Genomic DNA, 10,700 nt, shown 5'->3' with positions numbered 1-10,700 from the left:
GTCCGCCAAAGCCACGGGACCAGCGGACCCTTCGCAGGCATGCCACCAAAGGCAACCTGCCTGCCGCCCTCGCGGTGACCAGCAGAGCGCCTCCCGTGGCTTGCCGCCCTAGGCACGCGCTTGGCATGCTGGTGCCTGGAGCCACCCCTGCACACACCCCAGGTGCCTGGTGCAGGAAAGCTGGGGCGTGGTTGGGCTGGGGTGACCCCAGGCACTCTGACCAGAAAGCGGTGTCTGCAGGGGCAATGTCTACGTACACCTTAGTGCCAGCCACACACCACCTGAGCCAGGCCCCAGCAACTCCTGCTCATAGGGAGTAATGACGAGGGGGCCTTTCATGGGCCTCTGCCCTACTAGGGGCCCTGTTCCATAGCTGTTCTCTGCGCCCATGTGCACGGTAATGGGCTAAAGTGAACGCTGAGGCTCCGGGGCTGGTTCTTAAAGACAAACTCCAATCACAACAGGGGCACTGGAGTGGGGGACGCTGGTGTTCCCATGGGGCTGGCGTGCTGGTGCAGCTGTGCCACCAAGTCATAGCCCAGCTGCAGGGGCAGGACAGCTCTGCCAGCCCTCCCTGGGGGACAGTTACTATGGTTACAAACCTGCTCCCAGCTCGCCTGGCGCTGGGTGCGCTGTTCACAGCTGGGCACAGCCCCTAACTCTGCCTGCAGCAGCCCCAGGCGTTACTCTGAGCGTAGGGCGGCGATATTCCGCCTCCTGGCCACGGCGTGGCGCTGTGGACTCCCCGCAGTCTCTGCTGTGCATCCACCTAGCCGCTGGGTGGCGCTGTGGGCGGCCGGCCCGCGCTCTCCCCGGACTCACAGCGCCCGTCTAGCCGCGCCCGCGTTATAGCTCTTTTCCCGGCATCCTTTGCCCTCTTCACCGGCCGCTGCCAATATGGTGGGTACCGGGCCCGGCTCGTTCCTGCTCCTCAATCGGCCGCCATCCGCCCCGGGCCGGGGGGGCCGGGGCCTGGGCCGCGCTGGGAGGCCGCTGCCGCCGCCGGGGAGCGGGACGAGGCCGGCGGGCGGGGGGCCAGGCGGTGCCCGTGCTCGGCCATCGGGGGGGCCCCGGGGCTTTGGGCGCACCCAGCCCGGCTGCCCATGTGGGGGCCGGGCCCTGCTGGGATCCCGTCGGGGGGCTGCGGGAGGGAGCGGGCCGTGGTGTCTCGGGGCGCTGCGCCGGGTTTGCGCCTAGTGACTTCGGAGCGGCCCGCTGCGGTGTGAGGCTCCCCGGCGCAGGCCTGGCCGCCTCCCGGGGCTCTCCGCGGGCTGGGGCCCTGCCAGCCGCAGTTTACGGAGAAGTGTTGGCTCCCCGAAATGGGAGGGTTTTACCCAGGCAGCGTGTGGGTGTGGGGGCAGGGCCTCTAAAAATACCCCTCGCCATCGCCCCTGCGCAGGGGGCTTGAGAGTGAATAGAGAAGCCAGAGCTCCTGAGGCCTGGGGTTCCTCGGGCTTCTGGATACTTAGACACAGAAAGCTGCAGTTTTCTGTGTATGAGGCCAGGCTTAGCATGTATGCTCGGGTCACGTTAGCCTCCTGTCTACAGGTTTGGATGTAATGAGCTGCATGTGTCAGGCTCATGAGTTTAGTTTTCTGAAGGAAGGTTGCCCTGTTACAGGGTAAGGGGCTAATGCCACCTTAGTGGCTCTTCAGGAGCTCAGCAGGAGCACTTTGAGCTGGAAGCAGAAACAGATGGGTAGGTTTTGCTGTTTCACGCTGTGATGATTTGTTCTTCAAATCTTCTAGGGACGTGTGCGAACAAAGACCGTGAAAAAGGCTGCCCGGGTTATCATTGAAAAGTACTACACCCGGCTAGGGAACGACTTCCACACGAACAAACGGGTGTGTGAAGAGATTGCCATCATCCCTAGCAAGAAACTGCGCAACAAGATAGCTGGGTAAGGCAGCCCTGGGACTTGCTGTGCTCTTGTATGAGGGTTTAGCTTGACACATCCTAGCTCTGGGGTGGTGAATTTCATTCTCAGTCTGAGGGGTGAGAAGAAGCTCCCATTCTGTTACAAAGGTATTAATCTAAGTACGTTTTGATAAACTCAGTAAATGCATCTGGAATCTGAATGTCCCAGTCCTTGCTCTGACACTGGAGCCAGGGATTAAGGCTTTTGGAGTGCTGAAACATCCCTAGTGAGCTAGGAAGGCGTAGAGTTTTATATATCGGAGTAGCCATGATAGTCTGTATCCACAAAAACAATGAGGTGTCCGATGGCACCCCTTAAAAACTAACAGATTTATTTGGGCATAAGCTTTCGTGTACCTGGAGTGAAAATTACAGATACAGACATAAATATGTGCCATTTATGCACCTGTATATGAAATTTTCACTCCATGCGACTGAAGAAGGGGGTTTGGTTGTTTTTTTTAACTCATGAAAGCTTATGCCCAAATAAATGTTAATCTAAGGGGTGCCACTGGACTCCTCGTTGTTCTTGTAGATTTTTGTGAATTTTGAAGGGTAGTTTCCACCTGGTTAAGTCAACTTAAATCTTTACACTGGCAGGGAGCTGAAAATTGTTTGTAATATCACTAGATCAATCATATCTTTAGAAATACAATTTCTATAGAATGTTTAAGCATCATGGAGTACAGCCTTATTTGGTAGATTAAGTAACACATGCTCTTTAGTCCTTATCCAGCATCTTAAAAACATTTAGCTTCTGGATAACTTGTCTGTTGGGCTTTTGGGTGGCAGGAGCAATTGATGCTTACCTATACTTACATTAAGCAGTGATTGAGTTGTAATTAGTAAGTGTGCTGATAGAATCGTCCTTAGGTTTGAACTCTGTTTCTGATAGACTAAAATCTCTTTATTTCTCTACCCTAGTAGCACTTTGGAGTGTCAGTCATTTTTACTGTAGCTGATCATTACTGTTTTGCTTTAAAAGATTTTAACAAGACTTGGCTCAGGCTCTGTGTATCTCAACTAACACATACACAGAGTTGCATGGAAATCTTTTTCTCCCCTTGTCCATTGTTTGTTCTGGGCTCCTCTAGCAGGCAGCTGTCTGGTTAGCTGGTCAGACTTCCCTAGACACTGAGGCCTAGATCCTTAGAGGTATTTAGGTGCCTCTCTCATTGATTTTAAACAGAAGTTATCCACCTAAATACCTCGGGATCTGAACTTGAATTACTTGGTGTTCTGGAAGTGCTAAGATGTACTTTGACATTTTAATCTCTTATGAACTCTGTTTCACTGCCTTTCTGGTCAGAGCTTGCTGTATTTCTTTTCCTTGGGGAAAATCTAGTATGGGAGTGGATGAGCTTTTACTTTGTGCTGCGATTAGTGTTGGCCACTTGCATTGCTGCAGGCTCAGGATCCCTGTGCCACCTGTCTTTATGGGGGGGAGGTAGAGAGAGCCTTGCAGATGGCCTGCTGGAGAACTGCAGCTCTGTTAAAGTCAGAAGTGTCAAATTATCCTCTTGCGTATCCCTGGGAGAGAGGTATACTGAAATCAGGTGGGTCCTGGAGGCCTGTTGCTGTTTGACTTGCCTCTGCAAGCCTCGTGTGTGCATTTGCAGCTGCATTGAATTGGAGCTTAAAGGAAATACCCTGGTGTTTAAGGTGGGTTGTTTATAACCAGCCTCCCAAGGCTTCAGTCACTGAACTAGAAGAGATTGTGTGCTGGGCTTACTTGCTTTGAAACCTGCATTCGAAAGTGACTCTGGTCTTGTCTGTGACCTGGTCATTGATAGTGCAGGGAGAGGAACTTGTGAAAGCTTTTCCCGTGTTTGGAGGATTCATCCTCATTCCTACCAAACCCTGTAACTTTCAGACATTGCTTCTGGTCTCCTTGTTCCCTTCCTCCACCACTCCCAGGAGGCAGGACAGGAAGGTCTTCTACTGCCAAGTTATTGTGGTCTCTGGCTGTGAAATGGCATGGTAGATATGAGCAACTGTGGGGGTTTAAATATGAGACAGATACAAGGTCTCTAGTGACCCACCTCTTCCAGTATTACAGAGAGCAGAGATGTAAAGCTAGGGCTTCCAATGGGTGGGTTGAAGCTGTTGTCAGGGTGAGATATGTAAGAAAATGGGGTGCCAATTGACCAGTTTCCGGATTCTCCCTGCAGGTATGTCACCCATCTGATGAAGCGAATTCAGAGGGGGCCTGTCAGAGGTATCTCCATCAAACTGCAGGAAGAGGAGAGAGAGAGGAGGGATAACTATGTCCCTGAGGTAAGATTTCTGACCATACTTGGGTGCATCTTAGGCCTCTTCTGCCAGGCAGAGTGACTCATCCTGACATGCTGGTATCCAGCTTCTGCATGGCTAACAAAGGAGCTTCCATTCTGCTTATCACACCAGCAGCCAGGAGATCTCTCCTTTCCTGAGAAATGTGACCACGACTGGATAGCCTGAGTTAGCTGCACAGGACTGAGATTTATGAGAAGGATCCAGGATGATAGACTGATGACTTGTCCTGAAAAATCCCCAGGGACATAGGGAGCCAGGAACTCCTGATTTCTAATTTCAGCTGTACTGCTGACTTGTGTTGTGGAGCAAATAATCTCTGCCTCCATTTTCGGATCTGTCAGATGTGGAGAAATTACTCCCTTGGTGTAGTGTGAAAGCTGCGATGTATGTTGTTGTGAATCACATTGAAATTCAAGTGTCCTACAAACTCCTGCACTTATCTGTGGAGGGTCCAGAATGGGACAGGGCTTTCCTGAACTCTCACTTGGACAGGCAGCAGGAGAGCAAGTTGTCGCTCACTTGTCATTGCTTCAGTTCAGTTCATCCAGAAATCTTATGGCCTAACTAGCATCTCTCCCCTTCCACCCCCACTTCCACTCCTCAGCTGGGTTTAAAGGTCTCTCATCCTGAACCTGCATTCGAAAGTGATTCTGGTCTTGCCTGTGACCTGGTCATTGATAGTGCAGGGAGAGGAGCTTGTGAAAGCTTTTTCCCGTGTTTGGGGGGGCTCATTCCTATCCCTACCAAACCCTGTAACTTTCAGACACTACCTCCTGCCCTCACCTCCAGTCCAGTGTGGTGGGTGCGGTAGGTGACCTCAAATTGGCTTCCAGCAAAATTATTTTTGCAGCATCATGCAAAAGTGACACACAGCAACAAGCCAGCTACAGGACTTGTCTTCAATGTGCACTTCACCCAAAGGTTGGCACTCTGTTGTGATCACAGGTTTGGTTTTGTGGCAGATCCTGTGTGTAGAGTTCAGTTGTCACTAGAAGTCTTATGAAAAACAGGTGTGACACCAATGAGTGTAATGGGAGCTTTGATGTCACTGGGTGGTCTGGGGTTGTTCCCTTCTTGATACCTGGCTTGCAGATCTCCGCTTTCCCTGGAAGTGGGGAATCACTGCTGATCTGCTCCAGTCCATGATGTGCTGGCTGGGTAACACGTGATGTAAATGCAGGAGGACTGTGCCTGTTCTTGCCTCCCTCCTGATAGTGTGTGTTAGTCTGGCTCCCTCACAGCTACCACCCATCATAGGACTGGAAGGGGCCTCTGGGTCATTGAGTCCAGTCCCCTGCTGTCACTGGCAATCCCATCCCTCTCATGTCTGCCTGTGAGTGTCTGCCTTCTCACAAAAGTTCTAGCCAGCTCTGAGAACTTGGCACGCTAGGAACATAGGATAGCCGTACTGAATCCCAGCTCCATCTCTCCCTGTGCCCTGCCTCTGGCAATGGCCAGCCCCAGAGGAAGGTGCATGTACCCTGCAGTAGGGAGGGGGGGGAGATCATGTCCCCACCTTCCTTTGATTCTCTGTGCACAAAATGTCTGACTGCTAGAATAATGCAGCTAGTGACCTGTTACTATCTGTGCTTCAAGGGCAGGACTTGCTGTTACCAGCTGAAAGAGGCGAGCCCTGATGTAGCTGTCTTCCCATGGTGTCACTGAGCGGAGAAATAACTCCTTTGTACTCCTGTGGCAGGCAAGGGAGTTTGGTTGTGAGTCACTGTTGCTGTAAGAAACTCTAAAATAGCCTTTTGGCAGAACCTCTTGCAGAAGTTACAGTAAAACTAGGCAGATCTCTTGCTCCCTTTGTCAGGCTTTTGTCTGACAAAAGTGTCATTCCGTGGCAGATGAAAAATAACTATTTACCCAGAGCCCTTAAATAAGAAGCATGTACAGGAACTCATGGCAAATCATTGGCTGACTCCTGCCAGCTCCTGCATTAGGGGTTTTGGATAGTATCAGAGCTTCAGGGGGAGTGTACTGAACAGGGCAGTTGGAGTGATCCACCCCATTGTCACTTCAAAACAGACTCACTCCAGCGTTAACAGTGAGAAGTTATTTAGACTGTTGATACACTGAAAAGCTTCCCAATACCTGTTATGCACGCAGGCCAAAAGCTTGGCTGCTGAGCTCATTGATGTCCAAAAGCCCCAGGTGATTAGACAAAATCACACCCTCAAGTCACTTAGGCACATCAGTCCCATTGACTTCAAATGGCAAACCATGAAGGGAGGAGCATAGCTGGTGGAGGTGGTTCCAATATCATTCATTCATTCATTCATGCCCGTCACCCCAACCGGGGTATGGGCCGCCAACCACAGATCTCCAGAGTCTTCTATCCTGGGCCATTCGCTCTAGCTGGTTCCAGGTATAGCCCATTTTTTTGCTATCAACCTGAAGGTCGCGTCGCCAGGTATTTCTTGGGCGGCCTCTTTTCCGCTTGCCTTGGGGGTTCCCTGGGCTTATCGTTGTGTCGGAGTTTGTGGTGCCATCACAACGGTGGTAATGAAGCGTGGCACTTGTCTCTCTCTGCTCAGAGGAGTACTTTAAATGAGACTGGTAACAGTTGAGAAACGTGACTAAAGCAGGTGCTGTCTTTCTGAACTAAAACACTAAATTTAACCAATGTTAAGAATGGGGGTAAAAAGCTCTGTAGCCTGTAAGGGTGTCATTAATCCTGAGGGTGCAAGAGTGTTAAAGGCCTCATTCTTGAAATCTGGACACCAAATACGTTTTCAAGCTTTCTCTTGTGGCCTGCGGCTGGTTACTCTGCTTTTCACTGGTTCTGAACTGAGTGATGTGATTCCAGTGACTGCCATGGCTCCTGGCAGCCAGCAGGGTGTGGTGATAGAAGCAAGGCCGGTGAAGTCCAGAGTTATGTCAGTAGGTGCAGCCAAAGGTGAGGGCCCCAGACTCCGTCGTGTGTCGCAGGCAAACACCCTCCTGTCATGCAGTAACTGCCTGCTGCCTACACTGCCCTGGGAAAGGAGCAGGCTGGATTGGCTATAGAGAGATGAATTCAGTCTCAGCCCTCTGCAGGAGGCTGGTTTGCTGCCACATGGGAATTGAGGGCAGTATCCTAGACACACCTGGAGTTGCGAAGGTCCCATATGCTTTAGGGAAGATGGCTGAAGGCAGAAGAGACTGACCATGCTGAGAGCTCCTGCTCTGCTCCCTTACAGTGTTGTATGGCTGGATTCTTAGTGCACTTCGCAGCTCTCCCCACAGTATTTATGGGGTGAGTTGAGCTTCCCCAGCAGTGGAATGTGAGGGCAGTGAGCTGTGGTGGAGGCTTGTCCCTGCAGAGGTGGCTGTTTGTGAATGAGGAGCATTTGTCTTAGCTCAGGGCTTCTCAAACCCTTCATTCCTGTTTGGTGATGTGAGTTTAGCAACAGGCCTCAAGGAGTCGGCACCATGTTAACAGCCAACTCCCTGGACTGGCTGGGGACTCGCAGGCTTTGTCTGTAGGGACCCACTCCAGCTTCTGACCATCTCTGAGTGGGGTCTGAGTAATGCTAGACTCCCAGAGTTCTGTGTGTGATGTTTAACAAAGTGCATCCGTGTTCCTTTTCCCTCTGCAGGTCTCTGCCCTTGACCAGGAGATCATTGAAGTTGACCCAGATACTAAGGAAATGCTGAAGCTGCTGGTGAGTATGGTCTCTTCAGAGAGATTGGCTTGTGCCTTCGCTCTTCTGGAGGTGGAAGCTCATGGCCATCATAGCTCTGTGCAGACTGAAGACCTTGTTCAGGCACCAGGGAGAGCCTCCTAGCAACAGCTGTTTGGAGGACTTTGTTATGGGCAGGTTTCCAGCACAGTTACTCTTAGACCTGGGCCATGGACGGACTGACTGGCCTCTGTAGTGTGATTATTATGAATTGTCCAGGAAAAAAACCCACCCACCCCCAACAGTGGCTGGAAAAGCTTTGCTAGAAGCCTGCCAGCAACACCATTCTGACCCTGCTAGCATGGCTTTCAACTGCGATACAGCTAGGCAGATCTCTGCCTACATCTCAGGGAGTCAGAAACCCCCAGTCAGCACCTGAGGGCCTCTGTGTGTCCCTGTCTGTAAAGCGGGTAACAGTGCTCACCCACCTCTGTCCAGAGCCCTGGGGCCGGTGGGGGTGATATATTAGTTATACCGGGGTGGGGCTGGGGCTTCTGAATTGAAATATGAAATAGCCAGCGCTCCTGAGTACAATCAAGGGCCACAACCCTGCTAGAAATCCCAGCTCCCGCAGCATGAAAGGGGGAGGGGCAGGCTACCTGGAGAGGACTTTGTGGAGAACTCACTAGTGGTGACGGACACACACATTCTCTTCCTTCACTGCCCACCCCCGGTCTCTTCTGTACCCGCCTCTAGGACTCAGTGTCTGGTGTGGTTTTCCCCAAGCTCTCGTTCCCACTCAGGGTTGCTCTTAGCTGCACAAGAGCCTAGAAGCCTGTTTTTGTTTTGGGTCTCCCCTTCTCCACTGGGACATGTGCTCTGATACCAGAGCTGTGCTCAAGGCCTCCTGCCCCTGATTAGAACACAACCACTACAGAAGCAACTGAACCATGGGTGAGCCTGTGAAGTCCAGATTCCAGCCCAGCTGCTGGCATGTTAACTGTGTAACTTTCACATTTGGGTGCATCTCCTGCCCCAGTCCAGAGAATGCCCAGCCAGGCTGGTCCCTAAGTCCCCACCCTCCTGTGTGTCACACTTGCAAGCCTGTTGGGGCTCACTGCTGTGTTGTGTGACATAGACTCCCCCTCCCTGCCTCTGCAGCACGGCCTCCTGTCTACGGACAGGCTGGAGGACTCGCCGTCTGTTCTCGCTGGGATTCAGGGTAGATGTTTGTGTGTTGGGAGGGAGAAGTGGGGCAGAGCCTGCTGTGCTTTGATCTGGGACCCCCGCCAGGAGAGAGGAAGGAGTAGGCTGGCATGCTGAGTGTAACCTGGTCTGTTTCCGTATGTCTTCCAGGACTTTGGCAGTCTGTCCAACCTGCAGGTCACGCAGCCCACTGTGGGAATGAACTTCAAAACCCCAAGAGGAGCTATCTGAATCCATTGCTGCGCTGTCACTTTTCCAATAAACGTGGAAAACCAAACCTGTCCCCTCTTCCGCTAGGGCTGGGGTGTCGTCTTGGGTGGGGGCACTAGACTGGCCCTTACTGCGGGAGGGAGTGTCACAGGAGCGGGAGGCCCATGAACAGTGATGTGGGCTTGCGGTGGGGGAATTCACTACTGTTTTGGTGTATGGGGAATGATCTTCCTCTGCTGGGCACCCATAGTTGCTGTGTTTGTGAATGCAGTACCTAGCCACCAGAGGGTGATAAACACAGGGCATTGTCCTCTGAGCCTAGCAGAGTAGTTCTGGGCTCCTGGGAGGATGGTAGCTGTGCCCAGTCCCCCTGGGGAGCGGCTGCTGGACCCTTCTGAAGCTCAGCAGTTGGTCCTGAACGCTGTTAGTCACCAGGATGAACGTGCTGAGCAGTGGCCTGAGGGCTGTCACCAGAGGGAAGGTCTATTGGTGTAAGTAACAGTGTTTAAACTGTGTTTAAACTGTGCTAGTTCTACCCATGTAACCCCCACATGGACACTCGCATATTCCAGCACCAGAGAGTTACCCTGGGATATCTAGGTCGGTTAAATGCACTGGTTTAATCATACCAGTAACTGGTAAAACTGTCCTGTGGGGACAAGCTCTAATTCCTGCCCAGCGGGTGAGGCTGTGAGCTTGCCAGCTGTCCCTGACTGTGTATCACCAGGGTGGAGGTGAGAGTCTCAGCGCAGCAGACCCCCAATACTACACTGGCTCCTTAGGTCCTGGTGTTGCTCTCTGGTTCTGTGGGCTTTGTCTCCTCTAGGTCAGCGGTCTCCCTTGCACATGAGCTGCAAGTACTGCGTCATGCAGTGCCATCCATGCTGAGGCACATGCTGTTTGATGCATTACCGGACGGGAGGCATCACCGTGTGTTCATGGGAAGTGCAGACGTGCCTTGTGCTGATGCTGGCATGCTTAGGACTTTGACCTACCCACCATTGTGGAGGGGGTGCGCTACACACACCTTTCCCACACTCTGGGTAGCACCCTGCATGCATTGAGTAGTACTGCGTTCCCAGTTCCAGTCAACCACGGTGGATTAGCAAACTAGGGACACTGGGCAGTGTGTGCTCTGAGCCCGGACACTGCAGCATGGGGGCTCTTTACCTTCTGTGAGTCTCAGAAGAGCTTGCAGGAGGCAGGGGGAAGCCCAGGGGAGGGGTGGCTCTACCTGAACACAGCACTTCCTGTGATAATTTGTTTGGTTACACCCTTGCTTTCAGAATGCAGAAGTGCGGTCGCTGGGGTTACTGAATTGGAGAGGTTCTGCTGGAAGTTTCTGTCCCTGATGCCCTCTGTACTAAATCTTCCTTGCAGCCTCCTGAGTGAGATGTTGCCTGGCCTGGGCTGTACCAGCCCCTGCCCGTGGCTATGTGGGGTTTGAAAAGTCCCAGATTCAGC

The 10,700-nt window shown here is 52.3% G+C and overlaps 1 protein-coding gene and 2 non-coding genes across 3 annotated transcripts; all 3 read left to right on the top strand.

Annotated features, from left to right (window-relative positions):
* The first annotated feature begins 748 nt into the window (after window positions 1–748).
* RPS17 (ribosomal protein S17) lies at window positions 749–9,303 on the top strand. Its single transcript, XM_039493393.1, has 5 exons — window positions 749–900; window positions 1,749–1,900; window positions 4,089–4,194; window positions 7,797–7,862; window positions 9,177–9,303. Exons 1-5 carry the CDS (start codon window positions 898–900, stop codon window positions 9,255–9,257), a joined length of 408 nt encoding a protein of 135 aa, XP_039349327.1. The 5' UTR covers window positions 749–897; the 3' UTR covers window positions 9,258–9,303.
* On the top strand, window positions 3,660–3,793 carry LOC120374178. The gene has a single exon (XR_005585915.1). It is a non-coding gene; the product is annotated as a small nucleolar RNA SNORA71 (small nucleolar RNA).
* On the top strand, window positions 4,843–4,978 carry LOC120374177. The gene has a single exon (XR_005585914.1). It is a non-coding gene; the product is annotated as a small nucleolar RNA SNORA71 (small nucleolar RNA).
* Window positions 9,304–10,700: the final 1,397 nt, after the last annotated feature.

Source organism: Mauremys reevesii, linkage group 10 (assembly GCF_016161935.1).
Source record: "Mauremys reevesii isolate NIE-2019 linkage group 10, ASM1616193v1, whole genome shotgun sequence".
Classification (NCBI taxonomy): Eukaryota; Metazoa; Chordata; order Testudines; family Geoemydidae; genus Mauremys; species Mauremys reevesii.
Note: the sequence above shows the minus strand (reverse complement) of the source record. Positions and strands in the feature narration are given on the sequence as shown.

Coding starts and splice junctions, on each gene's coding strand:
- RPS17 (XM_039493393.1), top strand. Junction 1,901..4,088: donor CTGCGCAACAAGATAGCTGG/GTAAGGCAGCCC, acceptor TTCTCCCTGCAG/GTATGTCACCCATCTGATGA. Junction 4,195..7,796: donor GGGATAACTATGTCCCTGAG/GTAAGATTTCTG, acceptor TTCCCTCTGCAG/GTCTCTGCCCTTGACCAGGA.